At 42.1% G+C, this 18,853-nt stretch overlaps 1 protein-coding gene across 1 annotated transcript in view; it reads right to left on the reverse strand.

The window, feature by feature from the left end:
* Positions 1-11,972: 11,972 nt before the first annotated feature.
* LOC139411884 (extracellular matrix organizing protein FRAS1-like) overlaps positions 11,973-18,853 on the reverse strand; it is a 295,297-nt gene continuing 288,416 nt past the window's right edge. The window contains exons 74-77 of the mRNA XM_071158633.1: positions 17,922-18,127; positions 13,303-13,449; positions 12,595-12,671; positions 11,973-12,519 (exon numbers count right to left, since the gene is read on the reverse strand). Coding sequence (XP_071014734.1) covers positions 11,973-12,519; positions 12,595-12,671; positions 13,303-13,449; positions 17,922-18,127 — 977 coding nt within the window. The remainder of the gene's footprint in view (positions 12,520-12,594; positions 12,672-13,302; positions 13,450-17,921; positions 18,128-18,853) is intronic.

An 18,853-nucleotide genomic window follows, 5' to 3' on the forward strand; every position in this document is an offset into this window, starting at 1 on the left:
ATTGGCTAGCTAACAGAAACCAGGTTACTACGTAGCTAATGATTGGCTAACAGAAGCCAGGTTACTACATAGCTAATGATTGGCTAGCTAACAGAAGCCAGGTTACTACGTAGCTAATGATTGGCTAACAGAAGCCAGGTTACTACGTAGCTAATGATTGGCTAGCTAACAGAAACCAGGTTACTACGTAGCTAATGATTGGCTAACAGAAGCCAGGTTACTACGTAGCTAATGATTGGCTAGCTAACAGAAACCAGGTTACTACGTAGCTAATGATTGGCTAACAGAAGCCAGGTTACTACGTAGCTAATGATTGGCTGGCTAACAGAAGCCAGGTTACTACGTAGCTAATGATTGGCTGGCTAACAGAAGCCAGGTTACTACATAGCTAATGATTGGCTAACAGAAGCCAGGTTACTACGTAGCTAATGATTGGCTAGCTAACAGAAGCCAGGTGTGGCTGGCAGCACAGTACGGTGTCACACAGTACTGCCATTGTTCTCCAGCTGGAGAATATAGTCACATCTCTGAGTGATGCTCAGCTTCTTACCGAATTGGATTAGTATCCCATGCAACTCACCATCGTGGTTCTGGTGGTTTCCCCCTCCCCTCCCCGCTCCCTCGTACCTCATTGCTAGACAGGAAACGGTTTTTCCAACACTTAACGAGGAGGTCCAATCAACTCCGACACCACAGCTGGCTTTCGTCCATTCGCCTTGCAGCCTCTTCAGGGTGGGCCAATCAGCATCTGAACAGACAGGTGGAATCAGATCGTTGAAAACGTGCGTTTAGTATCCAACCCCATGTTTCAAAACTGGGTTTTGTAGGTTGGAATCACAAGTCCAAGTGAGGGTGTGTTTTTCTCGGAGGAGGGGTTAAAAGAACATAAAGAAATGACATACTTTGAAAATGTGAAAACGACAATGGACACACTCACACGCACACGCACACACACACACACACACTCACACACACTCACACACACACTCACTCACACACACTCACACACACACACACTCACGCAACCACATTATGTGTGAAACTGTTGATTGAACTCATCTGCGTTAGCGTGATATCTATACATGGAACACGTTCAGCAGGAAAGCTTAGCTTGCCTCTCCCTACTTACTACTAACCTAGTAGATTACAGCCTGGGAAATGTGTACTGAAACAGTTGTTAAGTCTCTAATACACACTAGAGTATTGACTGTAAAATACACAGCATATTGACTATAAATTACACAGAGTATTGACAATACAGGACACAGAATATCGACTATAAATTACACACAGTATTGACAATACAGGACACAGAATATTGACTATAAATTACACACAGTATTGACAATACAGGACACAGAATATTGACTATAAATGACATTGTGAATGTCTCCTTTCCTCAATGTAAATTCTTCATCATTCATAAGCACCCCGCCAGCACATACAGTTTATATATACTGTATATATATATCCATCTCTATACTCTTTCCAAAACTTCTCTTTAAGAGATGAGTACCATGTAATGTGCCTTAATGTGTTTGGAAACCAGGAAGAGAGTAGCCGAGGCAGCAGCTAATGGGAATCCGTAATAACTACAAATCACCAAGGATCTTCTTCTGAGAATCCCCCAATATGTCTGTCCTCTCTCCCAGCTATCTCAATCAGTGAAGCAGTGTTGTCCTCTCTACCAGCTATCTAAATCAGTGAAGAAGTGTTGTCCTCTCTCCCAGCTATCTGAAGCAGTGTTGTCCTCTCTCCCAGCTATCTCAATCAGTGAAGCAGTGTTGTCCTCTCTCCCAGCTATCTGAAGCAGTGTTGTCCTCTCTCCCAGCTATCTAAAGCAGTGTTGTCCTTTCTCCCAGCTATCTGAAGCAGTGTTGTCCTCTCTCCCAGCTATCTGAAGCAGTGTTGTCCTCTCTCCCAGCTATCTGAAGCAGTGTTGTCCTCTCTCCCAGCTATCTGAAGCAGTGTTGTCCTCTCTCCCAGCTATCTGAAGCAGTGTTGTCCTCTCTCCCAGCTATCTGAAGCAGTGTTGTCCTCTCTCCCAGCTATCTGAAGCAGTGTTGTCCTCTCTCCCAGCTATCTGAAGAAGTGTTGTCCTCTCTCCCAGCTATCTGAAGCAGTGTTGTCCTCTCTCCCAGCTATCTGAAGCAGTGTTGTCCTCTCTCCCAGCTATCTGAAGCAGTGTTGTCCTCTCTCCCAGCTATCTGAAGCAGTGTTGTCCTCTCTCCCAGCTATCTGAAGCAGTGTTGTCCTCTCTCCCAGCTATCTGAAGCAGTGTTGTCCTCTCTCCCAGCTATCTGAAGCAGTGTTGTCCTCTCCCCAGCTATCTGAAGCAGTGTTGTCCTCTCTCCCAGCTATCTGAAGAAGTGTTAATCCAGTCTAACATGTTTAATTATCTGCTTCCCCGTTCAAAAGAGAATTGTAATTATGTTTAACAACATAACGCCACATACACACACACGCACGCACACACGCACGCACACACACACACACACACACGCCAACATTCACAACAATAACAAAATCGAGACTAAATAAGATGATTTATGTCACATTTGCATGTATTTATGAGACACATTCATTTGAGGCGTTTTAAGTTCCTTTTAAAAGAAGAAAATACTGGGAACTGATGCACCAATGGGAAGACTTTATCAGTAGTTAACCAGATGCACACAATTATATTCAGCAAGACTCACTGGAGCTGCTACTGTGTGCCAAACCAACAAGCTGTTCTGTTTTAAACAACAATTCTACTAAACACAACTCTCCCGCTCAAACAATTCCCTGTGCAGACCAGCCAGTGTGACTCATCTGAATAGTATGAGGTAGATGACATCATAATGAGCATCAATTCTGTAATTGGTAAGACGTTAGAAGTGCAAAATGTAGTTTACGCATATGTTGAACTTGTTTCAGTTAATAAGGCAATGGCCAAGATACTAATTTCCACTAGTTGTGAATTGATTGTCGTATTCCTAAAAGCAGGTTAGTAGTATTTTTCATAATTTTTTTATATGCATTTTCTTTTTGTGAGTCTCACAGAGAAGGACACCTATTGCTAGATGAGTAAAAATAAAAATAAAAAGCAGACATTGACTATTCCTTTAAGCATGGTGAAGTTATTCATTACACTTTGGATGGTGTATCAATACACCCAGTCACTACAAAGATACAGGCGTCCTTCATAACTCAGTTGCCGGAGAGGAAGGAAACTGCTCAGGGATTTCACCATGGGGCAAATGGTGATTTGAAAACAGTTACAGAGTTTAATGACTGTGATTGGAGAAAACTGAGGACGGATCTACAACATTGCAGTTACTCCACAATACTAACCTAAATGAGAGAGTAAAAAGAAGGAAACCTGTTCAGAAATGTGCAATAACGCACTAAAGTAACACTGCAAAAACATATGACAAAGTAATTCACTTTTTGTCCTGAATACAAAGCGTTATGTTTGGGGCAAATCCAACACAACACATCACTGAGTACCACTCTTCATATTTTTAACCATGGTGGTGGCTGCATCATGTTATGGGTATGCTTGTCATCGTTAAGGACTAGGATTTTTTTTAGGATAAAAATTAAAGGAAGCAAGCTAAGCACAGGCAAAATTCTAGAAGAAAACTTGGTTCAGTCTGCTTTCCACCAGCCACTTGGAGACAAATCCACTTTTCAGCAGGATAACAATATAAAATGCAAGGCCAAATATACACTGGAGTTACTTACCAAGAAGACACTGATGTTCCTGAGTGGCCTAGTAACAGTTTTTCCTTAAAAATCAACTTAAAAATCTATGGCAAGACTTGAGAATGTCTGTCTAGCAATGATCAACAGCCAACTTGACAGAGCTTAAACATTTGTTTTGTTTTGTGTAGATCGTTGACAAAAGACAATAAAATCAATTTTAATCCGACTTTGTAACACAAAAAAACGTGGAACAACTCAATAGGAGTGAATACTTTCTGAAGGCACTGTATATGTTTCATGATATTCCCATGAATCCTTACATCAAGTGTGCTGATTCTTAGTTCTCTTACTGGCCTGGTTACAGTTGACAGTTGCAGCAGGGCCCTTATGAGGAGGCCTCTCCTGAGTGAATGAGGACCTCTAGTGGGGAATCTTGAAATTGCCTGTTGATTGTATATGGAGCAGTCTGCTTTAAAGGTGCAGTCTGCAGTTCAAACAAAAGAAAGTGGCCATCCACAAACAGTGGAGAAAAGCACGTTTATATTTTAGGATTCTGATTGGGTACAACGGTTGAACTAAGCTCATGAAACATTTATAAGTTTTATTCTTCAGGAATCAATGGGTATGTGTCACGGTTTTCTGTATGGGAAAGAGAGTCGGACCAAACTGCGGCGTGGCTATTGAGATTCATGTTTAATGGAAAAACAATAAACCGAAACAGCCTATACTTGTGTAAACTAACACAGAACAAGGACATCAGGACACTAAGGACAATCACCCACAAAACCCAACACCAAACAGGCTACCTAAATATGGTTCCCAATCAGAGACAATGACGAACACCTGCCTCTGATTGAGAACCATATCAGGCCAAACATAGAACTAGACAAACTAGACATGTAACATAGAATGCCCACCCAGCTCACACCCTGACCAACCAAAACATAGAAACATACAAAGCAAACTATGGTCAGGGTGTGACACTATGCAATTAAATTGTCTAAAAACTTGTTGTAGAAATCGCAGATTGAGCCCTTCAAATGCCCATGATCTCTGGTGCCTTTAAAGGACACATTACAGAACATGTTGGAAACAGTCTTGTGTTTTCTACAATATGGTATTCAGAAATGTATTTATTTATTTTACAACAAAGGTGGCAGCGGGAGGAGGTAGGGAACTGGTCTGTCTGCCCAATATAAAGGATCAAAACTGGAGGAGGGTGACAGCGGGAGGAGGTAGGGAACTGGTCTGTCTGCCCCATATAAAGGATCACAACTGGCAGAGGAATAGAAGTAGCATAAATAGGAAAGAATACCAGTTTCCATTTGAGGACCAGGATGGTGACAACTGAGCCATACAGATTGCAAAATAGTGGAGAAGAGATTTTTTGATGTACCGATCCCATGGTACAGGAGTGGGCCCATTAAAACTGAGGTGGCCCACCTCTCAACTATCTATTTGTACACTGTAGATATACAACATGATGTTTGCTTTATGTATATATTTTTTTACAGCGATATCTTAATTAATAGGATTGTTATGAGTGTATTTATATTTAGAAGATATTGTGTTATCAATGCACACATCATGATACACCACTAGTGATCTCTTACCCATAAAGTTGCCATTTCAACAGTGATGTGGACTGGTGCTGGTCCCGTGTCTGGGGAGATCAAAAACAACATGAACAACTTCTTGACTCCACAGGATTTTACAAAGTGATAAGAGAACAGGAGCCTGAAGCATCCAGTGAATGAGATCGACTAAGGGATTGGAGATCAGAAACTCTAGTCAAGTTGATCTCAGCGGGTCAAGTTGATCTCAGCGGTCAAGTTGATCTCAGCGTTCAAGTTGATCTCAGCGGTCAAGCCGATCTCAGCGGTCAAGCCGATCTCAGCGGTCAAGTTGATCTCAGCGGTCAAGTCGATCTCAGCGGTCAAGTCGATCTCAGCGGTCAAGTCGATCTCAGCGGTCAAGTCGATCTCAGCGGTCAAGTCGATCTCAGCGGTCAAGCCGATCTCAGCGGTCAAGTCGATCTCAGCGGTCAAGCCGATCTCAGCGGTCAAGCCGATCTCAGCGGTCAAGTCGATCTCAGCGGTTGTGTCTCTTAAGATTCATCAAATCACATTTACATTACATTACATTACAGCTCGGAAAATAACTTTCCTAACCCATGTTAATGCACAACATTCGCCTACACCCTATTCACAACACAAAACTATATTTTATATATTGCTTGTTTATAACACTTATTTATTTTGTTTGAGGTGTAGAAGGAAGTTACGTTTGAGGTGTTGGGTGGGAGGTTTACGTTATAGGTGTGGGGGAAGTTATGTTTGAGGTGTAGGGGGGAGGTTTACGTCATAGGTGTGGGGGAAGTTATGTTTGAGGTGTAGGGGGGAGGTTTACGTCATAGGTGTGGGGGAAGTTATGTTTGAGGTGTAGGGGGGGAAGTTATGTTTGAGGTGTAGGGGGGAGGTTTACGTTATAGGTGTGGGGAAAGTTATGTTTGAGGTGTAGGGGGGGGGTTTACGTTATAGGTGTGGGGGAAGTTATGTTTGAGGTGTTGGGGGGGAAGTTATGTTTGAGGTGTAGGGGGGAGGTTTACGTTATAGGTGTGGGGAAAGTTATGTTTGAGGTGTAGGGGGGGGAAGTTATGTTTGAGGTGTAGGGGGGAGGTTTACGTTATAGGTGTGGGGGAAGTTATGTTTGAGGTGTAGGGAGGAGGTTTACGTCATAGGTGTGGGGGAAGTTATGTTTGAGGTGTAGGGGGGGAAGTTATGTTTGAGGTGTAGGGGGGAGGTTTACGTTATAGGTGTGGGGAAAGTTATGTTTGAGGTGTAGGGGGGGTAAGTTATGTTTGAGGTGTAGGGGGGAGGTTTACGTTATAGGTGTGGGGGAAGTTATGTTTGAGGTGTTGGGGGGGAAGTTATGTTTGAGGTGTAGGGGGGAGGTTTACGTTATAGGTGTGGGGAAAGTTATGTTTGAGGTGTAGGGGGGGGAAGTTATGTTTGAGGTGTAGGGGGGAGGTTTACGTTATAGGTGTGGGGGAAGTTATGTTTGAGGTGTAGGGAGGGGAAGTTATGTTTGAGGTGTTGGGGGGGAAGTTATGTTTGAGGTGTAGGGGGGAAGTTTACGTTATAGGTGTGGGGGAAGTTATGTTTGAGGTGTAGGGGGGGAAGTTATGTTTGAGGTGTAGGGGGGGAAGTTATGTTTGAGGTGTAGGGGGGGGGAGTTATGTTTGAGGTATAGGGGGGAGGTTTACGTTATAGGTGTGGGGGAAGTTATGTTTGAGGTGTAGGGGGGGGAGTTTTGTTTGAGGTGTAGGGGGGAGGTTTACGTTATAGGTGTAGGGGGAGGTTTACGTTATAGGTGTGGGGGAAGTTATGTTTGAGGTGTAGAAGGAGGTTACGTTTGAGGTGTAGGGGGGGAAGTTATGTTTGAGGTGTAGGGGGGAGGTTTACGTTATAGGTGTAGGGGGAGGTTTACGTTATAGGTCTGGGGGAAGTTATGTTTGAGGTGTAGAAGGAGGTTACGTTTGAGGTGTAGGGGGGAAGGTATGTTTGAGGTGTAGGGGGGAAGGTATGTTTGAGGTGTAGGGGGGAAGGTATGTTTGAGGTGTAGGGGGGAAGTTATGTTTGAGGTGTAGGGAAGTTATGTTTGAGGTGTAGGGAAGTTATGTTTGAGGTGTAGGGGGGAAGTTATGTTTGAGGTGTAGGGGGGAAGTTATGTTTGAGGTTTAGGGGGGAAGGTATGTTTGAGGTGTAGGGGGGAAGTTATGTTTGAGGTGTAGGGGGGAAGTTATGTTTGAGGTGTAGGGGGGAAGTTATGTTTGAGGTGTAGGGGAGAAGTTATGTTTGAGGTGTAGGGGGGAAGTTATGTTTGAGGTGTAGGGGGGAAGTTATGTTTGAGGTGTAGGGGGAGAAGGTATGTTTGAGGTGTGGGGGGGAAGTTCCGTTTGAGGCTAACTACTGGTCTAGCTACTGGTCTAACTACTAGTCTAAATACTGGTCTAACTACTAGTCTAAATACTGGTCTAACTACTAGTCTAACTACTAGTCTAACTACTGGTCTAACTACTGGTCTAACTACTAGTCTAAATACTGGTCTAACTACTAGTCTAAATACTGGTCTAACTACTAGTCTAACTACTTGTTTAGCTACTGGTCTAACTACTGGTCAAGCTACTGGTCAATATACTGGTCTAGCTACTGTTCTAACTACTGGTCTAACTACTGCTCTAACAGCTGCTCTAACTACTGGTCCTACTACTGGTCTAGCTACTGGTCTAACTACTGGTCCTACTACTGGTCTAGCTACTGGTCTAACTACTGGTCCTACTACTGGTCTAACTACTGGTCTAACTACTGATCTAGCTACTGGTCTAACAGCTGCTCTAACTACTGGTCCTACTACTGATCTAACTACTGGTCTAACTACTGGTCTAACTACTGGTCCTACTACTGATCTAACTACTGGTCTAACTACTGGTCTAACTACTGGTCCTACTACTGATCTAACTACTGATCTAACTACTGGTCTAACTACTGGTCTAGCTACTGGTCCTACTACTGGTCTAACTACTGGTCTAACTACTGGTCCTACTACTGGTCTAACTACTGCTCTAACTACTGGTCCTACTACTGATCTAACTACTGATCTAACTACTGATTTAACTACTGATCTAACTACTGGTCCTACTACTGATCTAGCTACTGATCTAGCTACTGGTCTAACTACTGGTCTAGCTACTGGTCCTACTACTGGTCTAACTACTGGTCTAACTACTGGTCCTACTACTGGTCTAACTACTGCTCTAACTACTGGTCTAGCTACTGGTCTAGCTACTGGTCTAACTACTGGTCTAACTACTGGTCCTACTACTGATCTAGCTACTGGTCTAACTACTGGTCTAGCTACTGGTCTAGCTACTGGTCTAACTACTGGTCTAACTACTGGTCTAACTACTGGTCTAACTACTGGTCCTACTACTGATCTAGCTACTGGTCTAGCTACTGGTCCTACTACTGATCTAACTACTGGTCTAGCTACTGGTCCTACTACTGATCTAACTACTGGTCTAGCTACTGGTCTAACTACTGGTCTAACTACTGATCTAGCTACTGGTCTAACTACTGGTTTATCCTACAGAGAACACCGGAAATCAATCAACTGTTTCAATGTTTTTAATCACTAAAAAGGCACCAAATACAGGCATCATATTAATAGCATTGGAATCACTTCCACAACTGATAGCACCAAAAACGTAGTGTCATCTCCCCAACTTCCAAATGTTATTTTTGATAGGCATACCGTTCTATGACAGAGAGAGAGAGAGAGAGAGAGAGACAGAGAGACAGAGAGAGAGAGAGAGAGAGAGAGAGAAAGAGAGAGAGAGACAGAGAAAGAGAGACAGAGACAGAGAGAGACAGAGAAAGAGAGACAGAGAAAGAGAGACAGAGAGAGAGAGAGAGAGAAAGAGTAAGTGAGAGAGAGAGAGAGAGGGAGAGAGAGAGAGAGAGAGAAAGAGTAAGTGAGAGAGAGAGAGAGAGAGAGAGAGAGAGAGAGAGAGAGAGAGAGAGAGACACAGAGAGAGAGCGCGAGAGAGAGAGAGACAGAGAGACAGAGTGACGGACTGCTGAGAGAGAAGTCCTCTGTAACCATGGACCACATCAACAAACACAGGATCAGGTAAGAGACATCTGAAACTAACCAGTACATCTAACTAATCTAAAGTAGCTTCCTCTTCCTGCTTGCAGAGAGAGAGAGAAAGAGAGAGAGACAGAAAGAGAGAGAGACAGAGAGAGAGAGAGACGGACATGTTTCCCATGCCAATAAAGCCCCTTGAATTGAATTGAATTGAGAGAGAGAGAGAGAGAGAGAGAGAGAGTGTTCATGTAGTAGTAATTGCACTTGAATATACACGGTGCACACAAAACATTAGGAACACCTGCTCTTTCCATGATATAGACTGACCAGGTGAATCCAGGTGAAAGCTATGATCCCCTATTGATGTCACTGATGTTATATCCACTTCAATCAGTGTAGATGAAGGGAAGGAGGCGGGTTAAAGAAGGATTTTTAAGCCTCCAGACATTTGAGACATGTGTGCCATTCAGAGGGTGAATGGGCAAGACAAAATATTTAAGTGCCTTTGAACGGGGGATGGTAATAGGTGCCAGGCCACACCTGTTTGAGTGTGTCAAGAACTAGAACGCTGCTGGGTTTTAGACGCTCAACAGTTTCCCGTGTGTATCAAGAATGGTCCACCACCCTTTGGGTCCACCACTCAAAGGACATCCAGGGTCCAGCATCCCTGTGGTCCAGCATCCCTGTGGTCCAGCATCCCTGTGGTCCAGCATCCCTGTGGTCCAGCATCACTGCTTTTGAAACCCAACATATTGAGGCTGTTCTGAGGGCAAAAGGGGGTGACACTCATTAGGAAGGTGTTCCCTAATGTTCTATACACTCTATAGTGTACTACTATTTCAGTTGTGGACAACGGATCACAACTCACCGTAGGCCTGAATCCTAACATTCTTTCTATGAATTGACAGCATGATGAATGAAAGTGGAGTTCGGATTGGGGGCATTAGTGTGTTCAACACTTTCATAGCAGTTGTGGCAATGCAATTATGAAGCAGAGAAATATCTGAACTATTTAAACTATTCAAGACAATCTGCAGAAAAAGTCCCTGAGCTACCTAGCGTACATTGATAATTTTGCCGATGTTAGCTACCTAGCGTACAGTGATCAGTTTGGCGATGTTAGCTACCTAGCAGCGCACATTGATCATTTTGGCGATGTTAGCTACCTAGCGTACATTGATCATTTTGGCGATGTTAGCTACCTAGCGTACATTGATCATTTTGGCGATGTTAGCTACCTAGCGTACATTGATCAGTTTGGCGATGTTAGCTACCTAGCGTACATTGATAATTTTGCCGATGTTAGCTACCTAGCGTACAGTGATCAGTTTGGCGATGTTAGCTACCTAGCAGCGCACATTGATCATTTTGGCGATGTTAGCTACCTAGCGTACATTGATCATTTTGGCGATGTTAGCTACCTAGCGTACATTGATCATTTTGGCGATGCTAGCTACCTAGCGTACAGTGATCATTTTGCCGATGTTAGCTACCTAGCGTACATTGATCATTTTGGCGATGTTAGCTACCTAGCGTACATTGATCATTTTGCCGATGTTAGCTACCTAGCGTACATTGATCATTTTGGCGATGTTAGCTACCTAGCGTACATTGATCATTTTGGCGATGTTAGCTACCTAGCGTACATTGATCATTTTGGCGATGTTAGCTACCTAGCGTACATTGATCATTTTGGCGATGTTAGCTACCTAGCGTACATTGATCATTTTGGCGATGTTAGCTACCTAGCGTACATTGATCAGTTTGGCGATGTTAGCTACCTAGCGCACATTGATCATTTTGGCGATGTTAGCTACCTAGCGTACATTGATCCTTTTGGCGATGTTAGCTACCTAGCGTACATTGATCCTTTTGGCGATGTTAGCTACCTAGCGTACATTGATCAGTTTGGCGATGTTAGCTACCTAGCGCACATTGATCATTTTGGCGATGTTAGCTACCTAGCGTACATTGATCATTTTGGCGATGTTAGCTACCTAGCGTACATTGATCAGTTTGGCGATGTTAGCTACCTAGCGTACATTGATCATTTTGGCGATGTTAGCTACCTAGCGTACATTGATCATTTTGGCGATGTTAGCTACCTAGCGTACATTTATCATTTTGGCGATGTTGTTGAAAAACAAGGCAGCAGATTTCACCTGACTGATTCCAAAGTCTCTGGTCATCGTTCAACGATGACGATTAATCTTTAAAAAATGAGGAAAAACTGAATCCTGTTTAATGCGTTAGTTCACTCATTCCTCTATTCCTGAGGTAGCCCAGGTGTGAAATGATTTGAATAAATGCTGCATAGCTGGCCGTCAAAAACGTGTTTAAATTTTTTTTTTTAATCTCACATCAAGGTCGTATAAAAAACATTAGCGAACAATATATTATTCCAGAACTCTAAACCAGATTTATTTTAGATTTGTCATTAAATACTCCTTAATTTCAGGATATTTTTCACAATGTTTCCCCTATGAGTAGTTGGAGTGTAGAACTGCTACTTCTACTGGTATAAAGTGACACATTGAGGAGGAGGACCAGGGTCTTACTTTTGGGAGGCCTTTGTCGCCCTGTCTAGAAAAATAATCTAGCTAAGGGAAACACCGGAGGGAGGCGGGAGATCCTCAGACCTCAGTGCCGTCGTGGTCGAGGTTGTTGTGGAGCTTGACCTCCAGGTTGACCTGCTTGACCTTCGCCGCTCCGTTGACCTTCGCCGCTCCGTTGACCTTTGCCCCTTTGTTGACCTTAGAGTTGACGTTGTCGTGATTCCGGTTGATGTTGAGGTTGATGTTCCTGACTGTGCAGTGTTTAGAGCTGAAGTTCTTCTCCAGGGTCTTCTCTAGATAGACCTCTACCTTGGTGTTCAGAGGGTACTCCTCCGCCATCTTGGACGGCTTCTTTCCAGCCGACCGTCGGCACTTCCTGAAGAGTAAAAAGGAACCCAGCAGGACGAGGACCAGCAGGGTCAGCGCAGCCACGCCCCGGCCCGTAGATCCTCCCATCTGGGGGATAAAAGTGGAGGCAACGGGGACCACGAGTCGGAGAATCTTCATGTTGGTTCCATTCTTCGTCTGGTCGCCCTCGTTATCATAGATCAGAGACTCGTCGAGGGTGAGATGCCCGCTTTGGTCCACCAGGTCCCGGCGAGCGCGGCTGTAGGCGATGCTTCGCCTCAGCTGATTGGTCAGGTCCCTGCGAGCCCGCACCATGTCGCTGCTGTGTGCAAGCTGACGGGTCAGATAACGCTGGATCCTGGTGCCGGAGATGGACTCTGGACCAATCACATAGATCACCTGCAGGTACCACTGATGTCCCGCCTCCACCTGTCAATCAAGAGAGAGAGAGTTAAAGAGATTATCCAGTACTTTTGTATACTTTTTAGCCAGTAGTTCTGAAAGTATCACTCACAAGCCAAAAGAGGTCCCCGAAAATGGTATACTACGTCACATACAAGTATTTCTGAAAGTAGTGCTGGCGAGCCAAAAAGTGGTTCCCCCCAAAAAAACGAGTGGTACGTCACATATCCACACCACTTCATTGCTCTCTCTCGCTTGCTCTGAAGCTCATTGGCTAGAACTCAAGGTTTGCTAGGAGGCTGGCCCAAGTGGAGGGAAAATGTTGGGAGAATGGAGCAGAACAAGTTCCAGAAAAAGCAGTCGCTTTCAAACTAGGGATTTTGTGTCTAATTGAGGTAAAACAGTAATTCTGCTAATAAATTATGTATGTATGATCTATACATGGACATATAATGCCCAAAAGTGTGAGGTTTAAAACATACTTGGTAGTCGCCAAAGTTCCGGCGCATATCAGATCAAATAATGGTTTTCATCACTATGAAAGTTAGCCCTCAAATCTGACGAATACCTTTTTGAAGAGTATCTACATTACACATTTATAACTCATACATAATCCATTCATAAGTGGTTCAGTGGATAAGTCTTGGTCTCCACTGACCTTGTACAGGGCATCAACCTTCATGGTAAAACCATCAACACCAGGCATGGCTGTCATGGTCTGTAGTTCGGTGATATCCGATGCAAAGTTGGCCTCGAAGGGAACATCATGGAAGAACCTGTCACAGACTTCAGGCCGCTTCCGATCCTGCAGAAGAAACGTTACAACAACGCTGTCATTACCGATCTGCACCATATATATCAAACATTAGCATACATGCTAACAGTATCTACATCTATACCATATAAACACTAGCATACATGTTAACATACATGCTAACAGTATCTACATCTATACCGCATAAACACTAGCATACATGCTAACAGTGTCTACATCTATACCGTTTAAACACTGCCATACATGTTAACATACATGCTAACAGTATCTACATCTATACCGTATAAACACTGCCATACATGTTAACATACATGCTAACATTATCTACATCTATACCGTATAAACACTGCCATACATTCTAACAGTATCTACATCTATACCGTATAAATACTAGCATACATGCTAACAATATCTACATCTATACCATATAAACACTGCCATACATGCTAATATACATGCTAACAGTATCTACATCTATACCGTATAAACACTAGCATACATGCTAACAGTATCTACATCTATACCGTATAAACACTAGCATACATGCTAACAGTATCTACATCTATACCGTATGAACACTAGCATACATGTTAACATACATGCTAACAGTATCTACATCTATACCGTATGAACACTAGCATACATGTTAACATACATGTTAACAGTATCTACATCTATACCGTATAAACACTAGCATACATGCTAACAGTATCTACATCTATACTGTATAAACACTAGCATACATGTTAACATACATGCTAGCAGTATCTACATCTATACCGTATAAACACTGCCATACATGTTAACATACATGCTAACAGTATCTACATCTATACCGTATAAACACTAGCATACATGTTAACATACATGCTAACAGTATCTACATCTATACCGTATAAACACTAGCATACATGTTAACATGCATCCTAAACAGTATCTACATCAATACCATTTAAACACTGCCAAACATGTTAACATACATGCTAACAGTATCTACATCTATACCGTATAAACACTAGCATACATGTTAACCTGTTAAGCCTATAGGGGCGCTATTTCATTATTGGATTAAAAAACGTGCCCGTTTTAAGCGCAATATTTTGTCACGAAAATATGCTCGACTATGCATATAATTGACAGCTTTTGAAAGAACACAGTCTAACGTTTCCAAAACTGCAAAGATTTTATCTGTGAGTGCCACATAACTCATTCTACAGGCGAAACCAAGATGAAACGTCTAACAGGAAATGAGCAGAATCTCTGAAGCTCTGTTTTCAAATGTCTCCTCATATGGCTGTGAATGCAGCAGGAACGACCATGTGCTTTCTGTGGTTTCTTCAAGATGTCTGCAGCATTGTGACGTATTTGTAGGCATATCATTGGAAGATTGGCCATAAGAGACTACATTTTCCAGGGGTCCGCCCGGTGGCCTTTAACCTCTTAGAGCTCTAGGGGCGCTATTTCATTTTTGGATAAAAAACGTTCCCGTTTTAAGCGCGATATTTTGTCACGAAAAGATGCTCGACTATGCATATTCTTGACAGTTTTGGAAAGAAAACACTCTGAAGTTTCAGAATCTGCAAAGATTTTGTCTGTAAGTGCCCCAGAACTCATTCTACAGGCGAAACCAAGATGATGCATCACCCAGGAATTAGCAGAATTTCTGAAGCTCTGTTTTCCATTCTCTCCTTATATGGCTGTGATTGCGCAAGGAATGAGCCTACACTTTCTGTCGTTCGCCCAAGGTCTTAGCAGCATTGTGACGTATTTGTAGGCATATCATTGGAAGATTGGCCATAAGAGACTACATTTTCCAGAGGTCCGCCCGGTGTCCTTTGTCTAAATTTGTGCGTAATCTTCAGGTGCAGGCATTTTCTCCTGGGATTCAGGAGAGAAAGCATGTTTCCAAGAACGATGTATCAATGAAGAGATATGTGAAAAACACCTTGAGGATTGATTCTAAACAACGTTTGCCATGTTTTCAGTCGATATTATGGAGTTAATTTGGAAAAAAGTTTGCGTTTTGAGGACTGAATTTATGGATTTTTTTTGGTAGCCAAATATAAAACGGAGCTATTTCTAATACACAAGGAATCTTTTTGGAAAAACTGAGCATCTGCTATCTAACTGAGAGTATCCTCATTGAAAACATCAGAAGTTCTTCAAAGGTAAATGATTTTATTTGAAGGCTTTTATGTTTTTGTTAATGTTGCGTGCTGGATGCTAACGCTAATGCTAACGCTAAATGCTAACGCGAAATGCTAACTCTAGCTAGCTACTTTTACACAAATGATTGTTTTCCTATGGTTGAGAAGCATATTTTGAAAATCTGAGATGACAGTGTTGTTTACAAAAGGCTAAGCTTGAGAGATGGCATATTTATTTCATTTCATTTGCGATTTTCATAAATAGTTAACGTTGTGTTATGCTAATGAGCTTGCTGATAGATTTACACAATCCTGGATACAGGGGTTTTTTCATAGCTAAACGTGACGCAGAAAACGGGGCGATTTGTCCTAAACAAATAATCTTTCAGGAAAAACTGAACATTTGCTATCTGAGAGTCTCCTCAATGAAAACATCTGAAGTTCTTCAAAGGTAAATGATTTTTTTGAATGCTTTTCTGTTTTTTTGTGTAAATGTTGCCAGCTGAATGCTAATGCTAAATGCTACGTTAGCCATCAATACTGTTACACAAATGATTGTTTTGCAATGGTTGAGAAGCATATTTTGAAAATCTGAGATGACAGTGTTGTTAACAAAAGGCTAAGCTTGAGAGCTAGCATATTTATTTCATTTCATTTGCGATTTTCATGAATAGTTAACGTTGCGTTATGGTAATGAGCTTGAGTCTGTATTCACGAACCCGGATCCGGGATGGGGAGATCAGAAAGGTTAACTAAATTCATGCGTAATCTCCAGTTGCGGTCATTTTGTCCTGGGATTCAGAACGAAACGCACACTTCCACGAATCATCGAAGAGATATGTGAAAAACGCCTTGAGGATTGGTTCTAAACAACGTTTGCCATGTTTCAGTCGATATTATGGAGTTAATTTGGAAAAAAGTTTGGCGTAATTGATGACTGGATTTTCGTTTTTTTTTGGTAGCCAAACGTGACGCACCAAACGGAGCAATTTCTCCTAAACAAATAATCTTTCAGGAAAAACTGAACATTTGCTATCTAACAGAGTCTCCTCATTGAAAACATCTGAAGTTCTTCAAAGGTAAATGATTATTTGAATGCTTTTCTGGTTTTTGTGAAAGTGTTGCCTGCTAAATGCTAACGATAATGCTAACGCTAAATGCTACGCTAGCTAGCTACTGTTACACAAATGATTGTGTTCCTATGGTTGAGAAGCATATTTTGAAAATCTGAGATGACAGTGTTGTTAACAAAAGGCTAAGCTTGAGAGCTAGCATATTTATTTCATTTAATTTGCGATTTTCATGAATAGTTAACGTTGCGTTATGCTAATGAGCTTGCCGGGATAAATACACTCCTGGATACAGGTTTTTTTGGTAGCCAAACGTGACGCACCAAACGGAGCGATTTCTCCTAAACAAATAATCTTTCAGGAAAAACTGAACATTTGCTATCTAACAGTCTCCTCATTGAAAACATCTGAAGTTCTTCAAAGGTAAATGACTTTATTTGAATGCTTTTCTGGTTTTTGTGAAAGTGTTGCATGCTAAATGCTAACGATAATGCTAACGCTAAATGCTACGCTAGCTAGCTACTGTTACACAAATGATTGTGTTCCTATGGTTGAGAAGCATATTTTGAACATCTGAGATGACAGTGTTGTTAACAAAAGGCTAAGCTTGAGAGCTAATATATTTATTTCATTTCATTTGCGATTTTCATGAATAGTTAACGTTGCGTAATGGTAATGAGCTTGAGTCTGTATTCACGATACCGGATACGGGATGGGTAGATCAGAGAGGTTAAGAAATATATTCAAAGACTGTGAGCTATTCAAATAGGAGGAATTGTATTGTTGTGCGAGTCGGGGCACGGGTATCGTAGTGTTGGATTGTTTACGCTAATGTTTACAATAATGGGAGTTCTGTTATGACTGCTGGAAACTACAAGTTTACTGAAACTACTTTTGAGATTTAAAACTATGACTACACACTGAGAAAAGGTGAAAAGACCAGTTTGTCAGATCACATGGGTGGGCGGTCACATTGGGTGACATACCACAGACAAATCAAAAGCCTTGCCTAGCAACGCCTCGGTCGTGGGTTCAAGTTCCAGAGAGACAACGTACGAACAATGTACGCAGTCATTAACACAAGTCGGTTTGGATGAAAGCATCTGCTAAATGGGATGTACGGAATCGACAAGCAGCGACACTCCAGGTTATATTGTCTTCATTGCAGTCACACTGAACAGATTATCAGAGTGCATTTCACTAATGCAAAAAAATCGACAACACAGAACAATAGTACAACAACATTAGAGGACAATGGAAGTTAAATAACAGGAGCCAACCGTACCAGAATCAGGAACCTGTGTTTGAGGTGTTTGTTGGTCTGGATGCAGCCGTACTGAGGGCCCTCGTTGTACAGAGTCCCTGTGGGGTCGAAGAAAGGCACGTATCCATCACGTCCCGTACACAGGTACACCTTCTCCAGCTGCAGCTTGTAGGCTGCGTTCAGGTTCTGCTCTGGGTTCCACAGCACTCTGCCGTACAACGTCTGGCCTGTAGGGGCACCAGAGACATGCTAGGTTAGGTGATACATAAGGTTTATTATATAATATGATACAAAGTGGCAAAAATGCATTACATACAACAGGCTAAATATATATATAAATATATATATATACAAATAAATGTATTCAATACATACAATACATTTACTGCAATATATATGATATATTAAGCAGGAAGCTTAGCGGTTATAGTGTTGGGTCAGTAACCAAACTGCAATATATATGATATATTAAGCAGGAAGCTTAGCGGTTATAGTGTTGGGTCAGTAACCAAACTGCAATATATATGATATATTAAGCAGGAAGCTTAGCGGTTATAGTGTTGGGTCAGTAACCAAACTGCAATATATATGATATATTAAGCAGGAAGCTTAGCGGTTATAGTGTTGGGCCAGTAACCAAACTGCAATATATATGATATATTAAGCAGGAAGCTTAGCGGTTATAGTGTTGGGCCAGTAACCAAACTGCAATATATATGATATATTAAGCAGGAAGCTTAGCGGTTATAGTGTTGGGCCAGTAACCAAACTGCAATATATATGATATATTAAGCAGGAAGCTTAGCGGTTATAGTGTTGGGCCAGTAACCAAACTGCAATATATATGACATACTTAGCAGGAAGCTTAGCGGTTATAGTGTTGGGCCAGTAACTGAACTGCAATATATATGATATATTAAGCAGGAAGCTTAGCGATTATAGTGTTGGGCCAG

Source organism: Oncorhynchus clarkii, chromosome 6 (genome assembly GCF_045791955.1).
Source record: "Oncorhynchus clarkii lewisi isolate Uvic-CL-2024 chromosome 6, UVic_Ocla_1.0, whole genome shotgun sequence".
In the NCBI taxonomy this organism is placed as follows: Eukaryota; Metazoa; Chordata; class Actinopteri; order Salmoniformes; family Salmonidae; genus Oncorhynchus; species Oncorhynchus clarkii.